Below are 18127 nucleotides of genomic sequence, written 5' to 3' on the forward strand. Positions count from 1 at the left end.
GAAACTCAAAAAGGAAAAAGAAAGTCCTAATAAGACTATTCATTTACCAACTCTATTAAAGGCACACCTAGCATAGTACTACACCAAAATGAATTTAAGGTCTTTGGGTTTTAAAGCAATTCTTCCTTTGAAGAAGAATATATACCAAAGTATAAAGAATAAGATATTGCCAGCAACAAAAAGTTGTGAAAATATTGGTTCTGTCAAACTCAGAACTAAGTTGGTCATAAGTAGGGTTATATGTGATAGTTCACTTGTAATAGTTCACTTGTAATGATACTTTTTATAACGTCAAATATCTATTGTTCGAACATCACCTCTTTCTCCTTCGCTATTTACTTATCAAAAAATAAAGTTAGTCGTAATTAAATAAAAGATACAAGTTTTTGTTCTTGTCCAATTTCTCTCCCATTAAATTCTCTCTAGTCTCTACCATGTAGATGTAGTAAAGTCTCTCTCCTTTATTATTGATTCCCATGGTAGCTGTAATGGATTAAAATTAGGTGGTCCAACTATGTCATTGCATTTAAATGTCTCCAAGGTTGGAGATTAAAAGGAACAGCAAAAAAAATAAAAGAAAAAGGCCCCAAATTTTATTTTATTTCAAAAAAATAGTCGTTTCCACGTGAAAGGGTGCCGACTGTAAAAAAGATGTAAAGAAAGGCTTCTACAGGGAAATCTTTGGTGCAACATTATTTCAATTCTAATGGAACAAATGCTGCCAGATAGTAAGTCATTTGGAATATATCTTTCATGTGGATAGATGAGACACAAAGCAACTTTGTTTCTCCACCCATCAATTCATATTCTCCCTCACAAGCTTATGGAATCAGATACTTCAATGGCTTTCTTCTCTTCTTTTTCCCTCTCTTTGTATCTCTTTAGCTGCCTAAACTTGCCTAGTTGAGAATCCCAACTTCAGACGATTCCTTATTTGTCCCTACGCTTCCATTGACCACAATCTCTCGCTCAAGCCATCTAGTTAGATATCTTTATGCATATACATATAATTCTATAGTTACAATAATAAGGGAACAACTAAACAAGTGTGTTTGATCTGCAATTCTCTTTGTAAAGTAAGTAATAACACTAAGAAAAAGATATATGGTATTTCTATTTCATACAGCATCACAATCACATTGTGTGGGACAGTTGGGTGTGACCCACACACTGTAAATGCGATATTGTATGAAGTGAAAACATAATATACTTTTACAACATTGAGCTTCAGAACTATTTGTGATGTAGGAGTATGCAACATGACACAAGGCCGAGAAAGCCTATACAATGTGTTTAGAAGGTTCGAGGGAGAGAAGAGTAGAGGGTAAGGAGTGGAGAGCGGAAGAGAATTGGCATAATAATTGATAAGTGTAATCCTCTTTGCTAATTTTTTTTATTTAAATACTTAATTGACATCATTGGAGGAAATTTGACAATTTATTTATTTATTTTAATAAATCTAAATGGAACTCAAATACTACATGTTGCAAGTATTACTTGTCTGGCATCATTTGGCTACTACTTAGTTACTTACAATGTATTTAAAAGAAGTATACTTTTTCTAGTGGAAGAATAAGTGGGTCCAGATTCCAGTTAGTATTCGAAGTCCAAAATTTTTCTCCCTTATTCTTTGTTCCATATTCTTCTTTTGCTCCCTTCCTATGCATCTTCCTTTAATACTTTTCTTTTTCCGCTGATAAAATTGTCTTAGCTTTTTAATAAATAAATTGTGCCAAAATGCCAATTTTGCTTACTTTAAAAAAAAAAAAAAGAATATACTCACTGGATTTTAATCAATCTCACAAAATTTATTTAGAAAAATTATTAGCTATTTTTAGATTGCAATTAAGCGATATCCATTCCACTCACATTAATAATAAATACCATCATAAATTTAATATAAAAAAAAAAACAACTTTTATGTGAGAATAAAGAGTTCCAAAACACCGTACTCCACTACTCCTAGATAATTACAACTTTCTTTTATTCTTTGGTGACTTTGGCCTTCACTAAAATGGGTCCAATGTATTCATGAAAAAAAAAATCTACATAGGAACACGTGGCCGTTCAATAAATGGAAATCATGGATGTGCTGTAGAAAAGAGTTGCCAAGAGACAGATGGCTTTAGAACTTTTTCTTTCTATTTAAACCATGGTCCAAAACTTGAAAGGAACTAACTTATTCTCAAAAAAAAAAAAAAAAAAAAAAAACTAAAAACTAAAAACTTGATGGCCTGTTTGGAAGCTTAGACAGGGAGGAGAGTAGTGTAGAGGAGAGTAGAGTGAAATGATTAGCCATTTCCCTTGTTTGGATGTTTTTAAAATTGAGATGGAGAGGAGAGAAAATGATTAAATAGACAAATTTACCCATATTTGAAAATAAATTGTAACATTCGTCTATGATTAATTGGTTTGCAATTTTGTTAATTTAAAAAGGGTAAATTGGAGAATTTATTTAGTCAATAATTTATCTACTCTACTCTCCCTCCAAATCTCTCCAATTTGGAGGAATTAAAAATGAGGGGTTAGAGGTAGTTAAAACCCCCCCAAACCCCTCTCCCTCCTTCCTTAAAAAACTTCTAAACAAGAGATTCAAATTACTCTCCCTCTCTCTACTCTACTCTCTCTCCTTTTTTTTAACATCCAAACAGACCATAAAGGAAAAAAAGCGCATGATCTTAGCCAGAAGGCCCAAAAAAAAAAATCTTTTTCAAACCTACGAGGATTCCATACTGGAATGAAGTGGATTGGTTTTTGACTAAATGAGCCCACAGGAGCCCATACTAAGCTGAAATGGTTTACTCCATTAAACCGACCCACAATAAACACACACTTCTACTTCTTGGTCTTTTTAAGACTAAAATTACTATACTAGTTGCAGTCCTCACTAAGTCCAAGCCCAACTTAGTCTGTCTATAAACGGGCCCAAGTAAGTTTGGTCTTGTACCAAGTACCAATTTAGTTTTTCTTTGGTTTTCTACACCTGAAGACCAACCCCGGCCACGCTGGCCTTAATATTGGCCTATTAACAAGTAAAAAAACCAATTCTCAGGTAATTCAAGAACATTCACTCTTGTCATTAAAAAAAAAAATTAACAACATTTTTTTTTACGAGAGCTTAGTTGGCCCACTAGTAACATCATTTTTTTTTTGGGTATCTATAGATTTTCTCCTTAAGTAGTTTAATAACTTCAAACTTGCCCCAACCTTCAGGACTCATAAAGACAAGGTAAACCACCAAGATTCCATGTCAAGCAGATACCATCAAGTGGTTGATTATCTTATTTTTTGGTAAAAAGTGGTTGATTATCTTGCTAAAAGAAGCAAAGGTAGATTTTGAGTCCCTCACTCACTCTCAGTGTGATCACTGCTCAGCCTGGGCAGCAAAGAATGATTCGAGATACAGAACCAAATTTAATGAGGCCACCTTAAACAACACAGAATTTTGCTGGCGTTGGTGTTATTATATGGAAGGACAAGTGGTGTGGAGAGGCGATGAGCCCGCGAGTGAGCCCAGTAACAGAAGCTATAGCGATTGAAATATTGGCCCTCCAAAAGAGCTCTCCATTCGGCCATAGAGGTGGGTGTCCAAAAGATTGTGTTTGAGGGAGATTCAGTTATCGAGGTCCATGGAATGAACCTAAAGAATAAGAAGAAGTCTAGTGTTGGGCATTTAACTCAACTAGTGCGTGTGAGTAGAAATTGTAAAACTGCAGCTTATGTGTTGGCCAAAAGAGCCTCACAGATAGAGGCTGTAATAGTATGGAGAGGGGATTCCTGAGTTTTTGCAGAACCTTGTGACAGCTGATATGAATCAATATCTAAATAAAACTGCATTATTTTATACCAAATAAAAAGGAAAAAACAAAAACAAAAAAAAAAACAGAGTTTCACCATCAACAGTTCAGTGCCAGAGGAGTGGTATTAAAAAATGTTACTAAAATCTTACAAAAATGAAGCTGTTTTGCTGATCAAGCACACAATGTAGAAAAACAACTGGTACCGTATAACCTCCTACAACAGTGGAATGTTGCTAGAATTTCCAGGTAACTTGAACTAAGAATGATAATAATTAAATGAATGGACAACATACAGAAGTGCACTTCACACTATACATGCTGGTTTGCTGTCATTTTTTATTTAAACCCCCTTTCCCTCGTCTTCATTCAAAATGCGGTTCTGGAAATCACTCACCATAAGAGGCAGCCCCTCTCTAAGTGAGACTTTTGGCTCCCAGTTCAGCAGTTCCTTTGCCTTGCTAATATCTGGTTTCCTCATGTGTGGATCATCAGCAGTGTTTGGTCTGAATTCTATTGTTGCACTTGAATCTATAGTTTCTTTGACGACCTGAATATTTTGGAAAAAAGATAATTTCACTGTCTCAGTACTGTCAATGTAAACCACGAATCTCTCTCTCACTGTGAGAACTACAAACACTTTTGAAGAAAAGCCACATGTATCTATTGGATCCAAATATGACGACTTTTAAAGAAAAACCACATGCATCTGTTGGATCCCAGAAAGGGAAAAAATAGAAATAACCCGCATAATATTGAATGATGCCCAATCAACCAGACTATTCCTATCCAACCTGATCTTCTCAGGATGGTTTCAACAGCATGCTCAGTCGGTGTAAGGTTGTGGAGCTTCAAGCCTGACCCTGACGGTAGGATAATGGGTCTAGGCACCTATCACCTGCCTAACTTGAACCTCCCATTTATCCCCAAACTCTCTCTCACCGATGGCCCTCCTCTCCCATTTCAACCAGCATTCCTGGCATGGCAACCATTGATCCAGCACCAGCGACCCCAAACTCTTTTCTTTCCCTCCGGCTAGCTCCCTTCCTACCCCAAATTCACCAATCCAATCCAAAACAAAGTCCGGTTGGACAGCCCAATTGTGTTGGCCAGTGGCCGTTTTTGTTCTTCCCAAACCATGCTCAGGTTGAGTGACAGAATGACCCTAAACCCAAGTCCAACCAACCCATGAGCACCTCCAAATAGAGGATACTTCTGAAAGTCTACATCTAAGCATTTTCAAAGATATAAGCCTTATTTATAAATAGTATGAAATTTTAAAGGAAGACAAACCTCTGCAAGCTCTAGCATAGTGAATTCCCCTGGGTTACCCAGGTTGAAAGGCCCCACATGCTCACTTTCCATCAGCGCATACAGTCCGTCAACCTGTCATTTAAAAAGGTTATTAGTTCTCTCTCACATCATTTCAGAATTTCAATCTGCAGCTTCTTATACAATGTTTTCTTAGTTTAGCTTCCCAACCAAGCTATTTTTAGTCATTTCATAGTTTCTTTGCTAAAGCCATATGAACTCATGCCTGGAACTTTTTAAAAAATTAAATTTAAAATTAAGAATCCATGAATAGTGACCAGAATAGTATTTTGACCCAAAAGATTCATAAAAATGGCATGAAAGACAAGCTTTTTATTTGGCAGCTTAGGTTCAATTTCTTGGTAATATCAAACACTAATACAACTTCTCATGCAAAGTTCGCTATTATTTTTTAATTTGGTTCATGATCAACAGCATTTTTGTGCCAGCATAGAACGAAAACTGCTGCATCCATGAGCCCAATACAGCACTTTAAAGTCCAGACTCCATGATCCATAAGAACGTGGCAAGCACAAAAATACGTAATTGATAGTGGACTAGTGAAGTCCTAAAGAGTAAGGAAATGTCATGGTAAAAGTATGTAAGATATAAAGCTGCCATACCAAATCAGAGACATATTGGAAGCTTCGTGTCTGTTTTCCATCACCGTATACTGTCAATGGCTGTTTGCGGATGGCCTGCAATGTATAGCTATGTTAGTCAGAAACCTCATCAATGACAACTTCTTCAGGAATAGTTCATTTTCTAGAAGTCGTCAAATAAACATGTTAGAACAACAAAAGATATCAGTTGAGAGATTATAACCTGCGCAACAAAATTGCTGACAACACGCCCATCATCTAAACACATACGAGGTCCATATGTGTTAAAAATGCGAGCTATACGAACCTGTAAACAGTAAGCCCCATCAGTAGTACAACATGTCAATTATCTATATACGAGTGTGGTGAATGGCAGAAGCGACAATCACATATAGACAGTTCACAAATAAATCATCTCTCATTAAGTGAGAGGACTTTCAGTTACATAATTTACAAATTTGCCTAATATAGAGGATCTGCAAAGCATTCAGATTCTACAGCACATCCAACTTCATGCCTGGACACATAATGGCAAGTCAATCACATAATTTAGAATTTAGCAAAAATTGGAAGAACTGGCAACTTTCAAGTTTTGAAAGTGCGCTCTTTTGTTTTTGAAGATTAAAACTAAGTTCTGGTGGATTTGTTTCGGGGCTTACTGAAAAATCCTCTAAAACCAGACACAGTTTCAAGGAAGTTTTCCTGATTTGTTTTAGTAGCCATAGGAAGGAGAAATACGAGAAATCATTGCAAATGTGATATGTTCTACAATAAAGACTGCTATTGGGGGGGGGATTAATTATAGATGGAAAGAAAAGGAATAGAGAAGGAGCCTAATGGTACAACCCTATACTTTTCCTTCCTTATCTCTCTTTTAATTAAGGTGAATATATGAGTCTATTGACCATGACTTAATATATTGGCTATGAAACTTTTAGACCAACAAATCTGATAAATTACCGATTGCCTCAAAAGTGTAAAAAATGTTGAATTTAATCTTTAACCAATATTCTAGCAATATCAACAGAAAAGGGAAGATCATAAATATTAAAACTCAATTACTGCCACACCATTCGGGAGAGTTGGTACCTCCCCAGGCGTGGGTTCGAGCTACAGGGGCAGCATATTTAGTATGTTAAGTATTTCCAATTATCTCATAAATGGTAAAACTAAATGATGTCAGACAAGGATGGTAAGCTCCAAAACTCTCTTTGAGTTAATACCGATGATAATAAAGCATATCTAGATAAACATACTAAGTAAAACCAATGAAAATACTAAAATATACCAATGTACCTCAACACCAGCACCTCGGTGATAATCCATTGCTAAGGTTTCCGCCGTTCGCTTTCCTTCATCATAGCAACTCCTCTCACCTAAACCATTATCAAAATCACATAAAACATAACCAACCAACACCCAATTCATCATCACAATGAAAACAACATTATATAACTTAAACTACCAAAACTCACCAATTGGGTTCACATTTCCCCAATAAGTCTCTTTTTGAGGATGCTCAAGTGGGTCTCCATAAACCTCACTAGTACTCGTAAGCAAAAACCTCGCCCCAATTCTCTTTGCCAGACCCAACATATTTAAGGTCCCCATCACATTGGTCTTGTAATCACACTCACACAGTCAAGGACCTCAAAAACAATTCACATTCAAAATCATAGGCAATAGTTAAAATAAAACAATTGACCCATTTTAAGGATATAATGGTCTTGACAGGATTGTACTTGTAATGAACAGGAGAGGCAGGGCAAGCCAAGTGGTAGATCTGATCGACTTCGAGAAGTATAGGCTCGACAACATCGTGTCGAATGAGCTCGAACCTCGGGTTCCCAAAATGGTGGACCAAGTTCTCTTTCCTCCCGGTGAAGAAATTGTCAATCACAATCACATCGTCACCTCTCTTGATAAGCTTGTCGACAAGGTGACTACCGACGAAACCGGCTCCGCCGGTGACCACGATCCTCGACCTCCGCCTTGAGATCCCAGCTGGGACCCGCCCGACCTTGGCCGGAACGACGGGAAACCGAGTCGAGACACGGTCGATAGTCGAGATTGTGCGCGGGACCGTCGTCGTCGTCGAAGAACTGTGCTCCGACGGGCTTAGTCGAGAGAGCGTTGGCTGGAGAATGAAAAACGTGGAGCCGATGAGAATGCCGACTAGGATGAAAAGAAGCCTCTGTTCTTTGAAGAGGTAGTTGATGGATCGAGGGAGAGATCGAGTTGGCTTGAAGGCTTTTGGCGAGTACGGCGCGTTTGGGATCTCGTCGTCTCTTCTTTGGTTCACGTTCGATGGCTTGTGCAGTTGTTTCATCATTGTCAACTCTTTTTTTTGTGAAGGTGGTGCAAACTATGGTTGTGGTTTTTGTTGTTTTGTGATTTGCTTTAATTTTTTTTGCTTTCTTTCTTCGGTGTGTTTGTTGAAAGACAGTTGTTGATGGATTAAATAGAAAGGGAAAGAGATTGATTGTTGGGAAGACTTGAATTTTTAGACTGGCTATAATGCTATACCATGAACAAGTAGACAGAGAGAGAGAGAGAGAGAGGAGAGAATATTGGTAGTGTGTGTGGATGTACCCGTTTGTGATTATAGCATTTCTTGGTCTCTAATAAAAAGTGGGACCTGCGGTTGTTACTTGCTGAAATCAAGGTTCAACAGTGTAGTTATGATTTGATTTTGGGGTTTGGGCACTACGTCGGTGCTATATGATACTTTTTTTTTTTCTTTTTTTGTATTAGAGGTTTCATAAATTTGTGATTTTTTGAAAACTTTTAAAGGTTTATTATTATTGTTATTATTATTATTATTATGCAGTTTGTTGTTTTTGAAACTACTAAGGTTTAATTTTGCTTGTATCAGTTGCGATTTTCATGTCATCGTTATAGAAATTTTTTTAAGTTTACAAAATCTAAGAGGTACTCATCATTTGGGTTCAGATCCTTTAAAATTTTTATGGTATTTTATCGAATAGATTTATTTAAATTTTAACTATTTTTAATAATTTAATGGTCTAGATTTTGCTACGTTAGTATTTTATTAACAATAATCTTAATTGTTTTGTTTTCAACATTATTATATTATTTTAAGAGTATTATTAGTGGAATACTGAGGTTCTGAATGAAAACCAATAAAAATTTGGTTACATCATCATTTTATAAGAATATTGTAAAATAATTTGTGGCTGTAGTATTACTCTTTTTCTTTTCTTAAGAAGCATAAATGATTCATTTAAACATATCTCTTTTTTTTTTCCTTGAGAATTTAGTGGTTGTTTAAATTAAACGTGAATGGATTAATATTATTTATGAGTAGTACTATATGTATTACGATTTTTACTACATTAAGTTAACAAATTGATGTGTTACTAATCATAAAAATACAATTTAAATATTCATTTATGAGGTAGTTGAAGTTTAATAATCATATTCATTAATAAAACTTGTAGTATCTTTAATATTTTTCTTATTTAAATATATTATTATTTTTACAAAATAGTTATGTGCATGTATCTATATATGGATAATTTGGTATTGACACATAAAATAATTTGGTACATAAGTACAGGACAAAGATAAATAACCACAAGGATCCCAAAAATGCATAGAAATCATTGATCCAAGCAAAAAACAATGGACAGACTTGTTTTATATTTGACAAGGACCACAACCAACTAACTGTATCTTATACTACACCAACTTCACAGTCTATTTTGGTGAAGTCAATAATATTTGCTACATCATTATTGAAAATGTTGCTTAGTTTGCAAGCTTTCATTTTAAACTTCGGTGGCATTAGTTACGAAGTGTTCCAAGCACAGTTTGTTAACAGCTAAATTTTAAAATGCGAGTTAGTTTGGACACATATAAATAAAAATAGCATGTAACTCACTTTTTTTGCAATATGTTTTTAACCACTATATTTTTTTATATGGGTTCAAGTTATCCTCATTTTAAAGTGAATTTAGTTAGGACTCATGCATATAAAACCTTCATCTACTCATTCTTCACACTTTAAAAAAAAAAAAATTACAAATTATATCCTATAACTTTGATTTGTTTTCAAAAAAAAATTTTTAAATAAGAGAATTGCTTTCAATTGAATCCTTGAAATTACATCCTTTAACCTTTTTTTTTTTTAGTGTAGTTATGTTGCCTTAGTTTCATCAAATCTCACTGTTAGTATTGAACTACATTGGAAACAAATGAAAGATAATGAACTGAAGTCAATTAAAAATAAATTAAAAGACTAGATTGCAACCATATCAAATTAGAAAGTATAATTCATAATTTAACCTTAAAAAATAAAAATAAAAATTTGAAAGGCAAGCTATAGTTTGGTCTATTAGGGAAAACATGAGCTCTAGCTTGTCTCATTTAGCCAATCGAGGCCCAATTTCATGAATTGAGATCTGGTGCAATAACTAGAACACCATGCAATACCTTCTCAATTGTTCAGATCAAAAGTTAAAAAGATAACTTTTGATATCAATCATTGGATTAAAGAAGTTTAAAAAGTAAAAAAGTTAAGAGTTAAAAAAAAAAAATTAAAAATTTTGAAAAAGTAAAATCCATGTGAGAGGAATTGCATGGTCAATAGCCCTAGCTATTGTTTTATTTTATCAGCCCAAACAATGAATTTGTTGATGGCCACTGAAGCCCGAACCCAGTTAACACTTTTTGTCCCGAGTCCAATTAACACAAATTGATTAAAGCCCAGTAGCTAAAAACAAGGCCCACAAAGTCATCACACAAGGCTTAAAGCACTATAAGCTCTCTCTGTCTCTCTATGCTTCCTTTCATTTCAGATTTCTAGGGTTTTTCATTCACAGAGCAACAAGGAACCGAAGCCGCCGCGTTATTTCACAATGGGTAAGAGACACTGAGACACACACAGAAAAGAAAAGAAAAAAAAAATCCTTAAAACTATTTGATATTTGATCTGAATTTATCTGATTGATTGAAAATGTTGTTGTTGTTGTTGTTGATTTAGCGAGGATTAAGGTACACGAGTTGAGGAACAAGACAAAGGCAGAACTGCTGGCTCAGTTGAAGGACCTCAAAGCTGAGCTCGCTCTTCTCCGAGTCGCTAAGGTCACTGGTGGTGCACCCAACAAGCTCTCCAAGATGTACAAACTCTCTCTCTCTCTCTCTCTCTCTCTCTCTCTCTCTCTCTCTCTCTCTCTTGTGTATACAAAAGACTCATAGTTTTGTGATCTGTGTGTGTGTGTGTGTGCAGAAAGGTAGTGAGGCTTGGAATAGCGCAAGTGTTGACAGTGATATCTCAGAAGCAGAAATCAGCTCTTAGGGAGGTCTACAAGAACAAGAAATACATTCCTCTCGATCTTCGTCCCAAGAAAACCCGTGCTATCCGAAGACGCCTCACCAAGAAACAGGTCAATATTTGTAATCTATGCCTTATTTATTTATAATAATTGTTATATAACTTTTCTTTGAATTTAGTTTGGTGCTTTTTTAGTGGTTAGTTCAATTAATATGTGGTTGATGTTGTTGAATGTTGGGATGGGCTAATGGTAAAAATGGAAAATGATGATTTTGTGAATATTATTGTGAATTTAGTATATCAATAGATGAGATATGGTAATTGGTTGCAATGGCTTTTGAGGTGACACTAGGAGAAAAAGAAAGGAGTGGTTTTAGTGAGAGGAACCGTGTTCGCGATTAATTTAATGGTAACGAAGCATTCATGCCGCCTTAGCATAGGCGGTTAGGAACAAGCTTTGTTCGCCTACTTTTCTAATGTTGTTATGTCTTCACTCATCCATTTGTTTGAAATTTTATTTGCTTCTTGGATTTGGAGTTATCTAACCGTATGTCCTCTCCATTTGAAGTGAAATTGACACAGCCCATTTCACAGTTAAGACTTCAATTTTGTATCTGTCACCGCATCTTTTTTTTTAAAAAAATGATACAACCTTAGACTTGTAATATTTAATTGCGAGCATAAAATGGATTCATTTCAAATGAAGAGAGAATGTACAGAAAAGGATAAATGTGTAAAATCGGTTAATGTATATTGGAAACTTCTACAATGATAGAAATACTTGATTGTTATCTTGCTGTACCTGATAGATTGATGGTAAAATCTTGGTTCTTATCCTAATGTTGAATTTTAAATGAAGCTTTATGAACTTCTAAGTAACAAGTTTATTTAAAAGAAATCTGTAGCGATTGGTAATTTAAGAACCTAAAAAATTTATATGCATTTCCAGTACCATGATTTCACATAACCATAAAATCCAATCTATTGGAAAGCCTTTTCCTGTTTGCTTGCTCTACTTGAGGTGATAGATGTTCTAGATCTTATATTGTATTCCTTTTTCCTTGTATTCATGCAGGCATCTTTGAAGACAGAGCGTGAGAAGAAGAAGGAGATGTACTTTCCATTGAGGAAGTATGCTATCAAAGTGTAGGCGAGGCCTCGAGGGTCTACTTTTCCTAATTTTCATTATGGACATGTTACATTTTTTTTTCCTTTCTGAATTTGCCGTTAGTTGCAGCCATGCAGGCAGCATTTTTGTTTATCTTGTATCGGGTTTGAACCATCTAGCTTGAAGTTTTAAACATGAGATTATTTTTCACACATCTTTCTGAAATTGTCTTTGATTTCTCCTGTATGATGTCTGTTCTAGGCTTATGCTTTGGTTTGATGAGAGTGTAGATAGGGGGCAAACCCTCGACCCCTTTTCTTGGAAACCCCTAGTTCATCCCCCCATCGTACATTCCTTGCCTTAGGTGAAATGTTCAATTGTGCCTGTTATGTTATTTTATGGCAAGATTTGATGTCCATTTGCTGCTTAGAATTCAGCTTGTTTGCTGCCTTTGAATCTGGTATGCTGGAAAATTGCTTGCTGTACGTGTTACTAAGCTGCTAGGTAGTATAACGGAAGATCAATGCTCAATTTTGATTATTATCTTTTCCTTTATACTATTAAACACAAATTTGATCAAGGATTTTTCAAATTTGAATAGAAGATGTTCCTAGCAGGTAAACAAAAGAATACTTCATCTAGGCCTTCCCCAAAGAGTGATGGGAATTGAATCTATAATTCCCTGAACATGTGAGAAGCAAAAATAGAGAACACGCAAAGGATAACCACGACACATTTACATGGTTCAACACTAGGGCTGTGTTCACAGTGTTGCAATGATTTTCTCTATGTCAGAGAGGACAATACAAACTACATAGGTGGCTTATAATCATCAAGCCCTAGCCCTAGTTCAGAAGCGACAATATATAAAGTACTCATCAAAAAAATATATATATGAAGTTTCAAAAATGGGTCAAAAAATTTCTATCAAAGTAAATGTGTTAAATTGGTGGTTAAATAAAAAAATAAAAAAAAAATAAAAAAACCAAAACAACAAGGGCACTTAGTAACACGGCATAAAAGTCAACTCAATGTAATGTAGCCTATATATATATTATATATTGGGGGGGGGGGGGGGAGAAAACATTTATACATGCTTTAAATAAATGAGAATTATTATTATTTATAAATATACAAATTGTATATATAATCTTGGAATGGTAGGTAGGACTTAGGAGTAGGAATACACCAATACTAAAATATTTTGTTTTGATTGCTAAAAAATAGGGTGCTGCCCCTTCCTAGGTTCTAATAAACTTAAAGGGCGTTTGGGTGCTGCGTTTTGCGTCCACGTCTGGACGCAAAATGCATTTCAGTATTTTTTTTTTTCCTGTTTTTGTTGTGGGGGGACAAAACTGCAGTGCGGGCATTGTTTACGCACTTTTTCAGAATTTTTTTATTAAAAATGGGTCTTACGGTACTATTTACACATTAAAAAATTATTTTGCTACAGTGTTTTTCATTTTTCAGTTTCAGCTGCATTCAAACGGACCCTTAATGTAGATGCAACTCTGGCCAAAGAGTTCACCTCCTTAGTTGTGATTGTCCAAAATGAACATTGTGCTATCCTCAAAGTATGGGTTAGGAGTCATTTGTACTGTGATTTACAATTTGCAGAGGCCATTGCTATAGTATGGGCTCTCTAATTGGCAAAGAGGAAAATTTCCTGAGTATTGTGGAGGAAGGTGATGCAAAAGTTTGTCTTGACGCAATCAACAATGCAGATATGGTCTGTTTCTACTCTGCTTGGCGATGCACTAGACTTGAGAAATTATTTTACTAGTTGTGTTTTTAATTAGATTAAAAGGGAGGCCGATGGTGTGGCTCGTACCCTTGCTAAATGTGCTAGTTCTGGCAAATTTCTTTTGTGTTGTAGGAGCATTAGCATTGGTGGTGCTAAAAAGTCATATTACTATTTTTAGCACCATCAATACTAAAAGGCATACTGCTATGGTGGAGGGAAAGCCAAAAAATTTGGCTGTTGAGTAATAGTGTAAAACCATCTACTGTAGCTGAGATGGTAAAAAAGAATATTTTATTAAAATTTAAATCTTTTTGTTGTGTTGGTGGTGGTGATTATTGTTTATCGTAGTAAATATATTATTTTATTGTGTTGTTTATATTATTTTATTATGTTGAATGCTAAAATAAAACCACTGATGTTGAGTGTTTTGTAAAATAAGGTGGTAAAATAAATAAAGTAGTTTTTTGTGGTGTCAATTCAGGTTAGAGTGTTGGGTTTGTGTTGTGTTGAGATAGGAGTATTCAACTAAATGTCTCAACCTGAACCTGACCCATTTAATAATCATGTCATGACTTTTTAACCCTAACTCAACCTGTTAATGAAGTGAGTTGACACGACCCGACTCATTTGACACGTTTGATAAATGGGTCGTGTTGGATTGACACGAATGTGATATGACCAATTTTAACCTACTTAATATTAAATATAACATCCATATAGAAATAAGTTCTTTATATCCTGAAAGTAATGCATAAACTTCAAGTTTTCAACTCACATTCAGCGTGTGTTTGCCCAGCGCTGAAATTATATTTCAGTTGTGTTTTGCATTTTTTTTGGGTCCCACAGCACTGTTCATGGGACCACCAAACTCAACAAAACGCAAATGTCTAGGTAAATTTGGGTCCCACAGCACTATTCACACATTTAAAAATTATTTTGTTACAGTATTTTGAACAATAAGTTTTTCAGTTTTCAGCAAATAAACGGTATCTAAACAGACTTTCAAAATAACATAGTTGAACGAAAATATAACATCTATCTAGAAATAAGTTCTTTACCCTTCAAAATAAGTGCATATACTTCATCCCAAATTCAAAACGACATAGTTCAACAAAAATATGACATCCACAAATTAAACTCGCCAAATGTTAAGTATAAATATTGAAAGAGTTGGTGCAAACAATAGACTAATCATGACTAGTGTTTATAAAGTCTCAATTTACAATTTTATCACTTGTAAGTATTTGTAATGACTTACTTTTCTTTTTAAGTTTGAAGTATAGATTGGATATAAAAGGTATTTGATAATCTAAAATAAAATCAAAATTTATTTGCTATGTGAGTTAAACAAGTTGTGTTAAATAAGTTATTACGGATTGACACAAATAAAATTAACGTGTCAAACGTGTCTATTGCGGATCTGTGGGTTGACCCGCTTATGATACGTTTCTTATTGTGTCTCTTTTGGGTCAACCCGTTTATGACCCAAACCCGTTAAGGCCCGACCCAAACCCACAACCCTAACCTGCAAATAGTCGTGTCGTGTTCGCAAGTTGAATCAAACATTGACACCCCTACCATTGATGTTGATGCTCTTAGTTCTTATGAGCCACAATTTTTCTTTGACTCATACCTTTTTTATTAAAAGAAAATGCCATAAGATTTCAAATATCCATAAGGAATAATATTATTTAAGGGAAAACAAGACTTTTCCGATGGATGTGTCCTTTTCCACCGATCGATTTATTACCAAGGAGTTTAGAAATTTGGTTAAGTTGGTGATAGACAAATGGTTATGTCTATGTAAACTTCACAAAACTGTTGATGCAGTAGATAAGATTGGGCTTCCAACTTGACAAAAGAAAGTGGTAATAGGGGACCTCCTTGTTCCGTATTAGCATAAGGTGCTTCTATTTTGATTAATATTGTCTAAGGACAAAGAATTTCTTTAAAAAGGCCAAATCACATTTGTTTCTATATTGAATAGGATTGTTAACAAACCAAGCCAAGACAAATATTAACACAAGAGACATAATCTAAACCAATATTTTTCATGAGACGAGTCTACTATGTCATATAGAGTTTTGTGCATTTACAACCCTAACATTAGATAATTAAAAGAAGCCTTTTTAAAATTATTATTATTTTTTTTATTTTATGGATGTGAGTTTTTCTGTGACTCATACCTTTTTGATTAAAAGAAAATGCCATCAGATTTCAAATTTTTATAAGGAATAATATTATTTGAGGGGAAACAAGGCTTTTCCGATGGATGTGTCCTTTTCCACTGATCGATTTATTACCAAGGAGTTTAGAAATTTGGTTAAGTTGGTGATGGACAGGTGACTATATCCATGTAAACTTCACAAAATTGTTGATGCAGTAGGTAAGATTGGGCTTCCAAATTGACAAAAGAAATTGGTAATAGGGGACCTCCTTGTTCCGTTATTAGCATAAGGTGATTCTATTTTGATTAATATTGTCTAGGGACAAAGAATTTCTTTAAAAAGGCTTCACACTTGTTTCTATATCGAATAGGATTGTTAACAAGCCAAGCCAAGACAAATCTTAACACAAGAGACAGAATCTGAGCCAAGATTTTTCATGAGACGAGTCTGTTATGTCATATAGAGCTTTGTGAATTTACAACCCTAACATAAGATAATAAAAAGGAGCTTTTTTTTTTTTTAATGGATGTGAGTTTTTCTTTCAAGTAATATACTGATTTTGGGCTAAAGCCTAGAGGGATTTACTAAACTTTATAATACTAAGACTTGAGCATTAGCCCATATCAAAATAGAGACATTAGGCATGGCCTCTACAAAGAATTGAAAATGAAATGTCAAATAAATGAGTTATTTCGGATTGACATAAATAAATTAGCGTATCAAATGTATCTATTGCGGGTCTATGAGTTGACCTGATTATGATACGTTTCTTATCATGTTGCTTTTAGGTCGATTCGTTTATGACCCAAACCCGCTAAGGCCTAACCCTAACCCGCAAATACCCGTGTCGTGTTAGTGTTGTGTTCACATATTAAATCAAACATTGACACCCCTACCACCAATGCCGATGCTCTTAGTTCTTATGAGTGACGATTTTTCTTTGACTCATACCTTTTTGATTAAAATAAAAAGCCATAAGATTTCAAATATCCATAAGGAATAATATTATTTAAGGGAAAACATGACTTTTTCGATGGATGTGTCCTTTTCCATCAATCAATTTATTACCAAGGAGTTTAGAAACTTGGTTAAGTTGGTGATGGACAGATGACTATATTTATGTAAACTTCACAAAATTGTTGATGCAGTAGATAAGATTGGGCTTCCAACTTGACAAAAGAAAGTGGTAATAGGGGACTTCCTTGTCCTGTATTAGCATAAGGTGCTTCTATTTTGATTAATATTGTCTAAGGACAAAGAATTTCTTTAAAAAGGCCAAATCACACTTGTTTCTATATCTAATAGGATTGTTAACGAGCCAAGCCAAGACAAATATTAACACAAGAGAGAGAATCTGAACCAAGATTTTTCATGAGACGAGTCTACTATATCATATAGAGCTTTGTGCATTTACAATCCTAACATAAGAGAATCAAAAGAAGCCTTTTTTATGGATGTGAGTTTTTCATACAAGTAATATATTGATTTTGGGCTAGAGCCTAGAGGGACTTACTATACTTTAGCTGACTTGTGGAGGGCCAGGACACCAAGACTTGTGCACTGGCCCTTATCAAAATAGGGACATCAGGCACGGCCTCTCCAAAGAATTGAAAACGAAATGTCAAAAAGTGAAAATGTGCAAAAATTGAAGAAATCCTTAGGCACGGATCGACCACAGTGGGAGTCGAACCCACGACCTTTTGATCCGAAGTCAAACTAATCCACTGCGCTATGCGGTCCTGTGCGAACGAGTTATGCTTTTTATATATAGATCTCAATTTTAGTGACAAGGAATTCCTTTGGTCAGTTTACTCCTTGTTTAATTTTTACATGTCTACCAAAAATAGTTTTGTATATTTGATTTTTTTTTTTAACATCGGGATTGCATTAAAGGTTCAAGACAAAAACTATGTTAGTACATATCATTGAAATTAGAGTTTAGAATTAATCTCTCAAATGTCAACACACAACTATCATTCAATTATTCAAATGTATATATTCAAATATAAAAGGTTGTACCCAGTGGCGGAGTTAGGATTTAGTTTAGAGGGGGTAAAATTAAAAGACGATATTAAAAGTGACATTTATCTAAAAAACATTA

General features: G+C 34.8%; 2 protein-coding genes across 2 annotated transcripts; one reads left to right on the forward strand and one right to left on the reverse strand.

The window, feature by feature from the left end:
* Nucleotides 1-3888: 3888 nt before the first annotated feature.
* On the reverse strand, nt 3889-8303 carry LOC142609968 (UDP-glucuronic acid decarboxylase 1). Its single transcript, XM_075781692.1, has 7 exons — nt 7431-8303; nt 7186-7333; nt 7007-7086; nt 5934-6017; nt 5732-5806; nt 5091-5183; nt 3889-4347 (listed from the first exon to the last, which is right to left on the reverse strand). Exons 1-7 carry the CDS (start codon nt 8040-8042, stop codon nt 4141-4143), a joined length of 1299 nt encoding a protein of 432 aa, XP_075637807.1. The 5' UTR covers nt 8043-8303; the 3' UTR covers nt 3889-4140.
* A 2171-nt stretch (nt 8304-10474) lies between these two features.
* On the forward strand, nt 10475-12328 carry LOC142609379 (large ribosomal subunit protein uL29-like). Its single transcript, XM_075780951.1, has 4 exons — nt 10475-10594; nt 10716-10851; nt 10962-11118; nt 12082-12328. The coding sequence occupies exons 1-4, from the start codon at nt 10591-10593 to the stop codon at nt 12154-12156; spliced, it is 372 nt and encodes a 123-aa protein (XP_075637066.1). The 5' UTR covers nt 10475-10590; the 3' UTR covers nt 12157-12328.
* Nucleotides 12329-18127: the final 5799 nt, after the last annotated feature.

The sequence above is a fragment of the Castanea sativa genome, chromosome 9, assembly GCF_040712315.1.
Source record: "Castanea sativa cultivar Marrone di Chiusa Pesio chromosome 9, ASM4071231v1".
Lineage (NCBI taxonomy): Eukaryota > Viridiplantae > Streptophyta > Magnoliopsida > Fagales > Fagaceae > Castanea > Castanea sativa.

Bases quoted from the DNA above. Each gene is read 5' to 3' on its own strand.
- LOC142609968 (XM_075781692.1), bottom strand. From the start codon at position 8,042: ATGATGAAACAACTGCACAAGCCATCGAACGTGAACCAAAGAAGAGAC. The intron at 6,018-7,006 runs GTACATTGGTAT...TACTGTTTACAG, and splicing joins ACCGAGGTGCTGGTGTTGAG to GTTCGTATAGCTCGCATTTT. The intron at 4,348-5,090 runs GTTTGTCTTCCT...CAAAATATTCAG, and splicing joins CTATGCTAGAGCTTGCAGAG to GTCGTCAAAGAAACTATAGA.
- LOC142609379 (XM_075780951.1), top strand. The intron at 10,852-10,961 runs GTACAAACTCTC...GTGTGTGTGCAG, and splicing joins CCCAACAAGCTCTCCAAGAT to AAAGGTAGTGAGGCTTGGAA. The intron at 11,119-12,081 runs GTCAATATTTGT...GTATTCATGCAG, and splicing joins GACGCCTCACCAAGAAACAG to GCATCTTTGAAGACAGAGCG.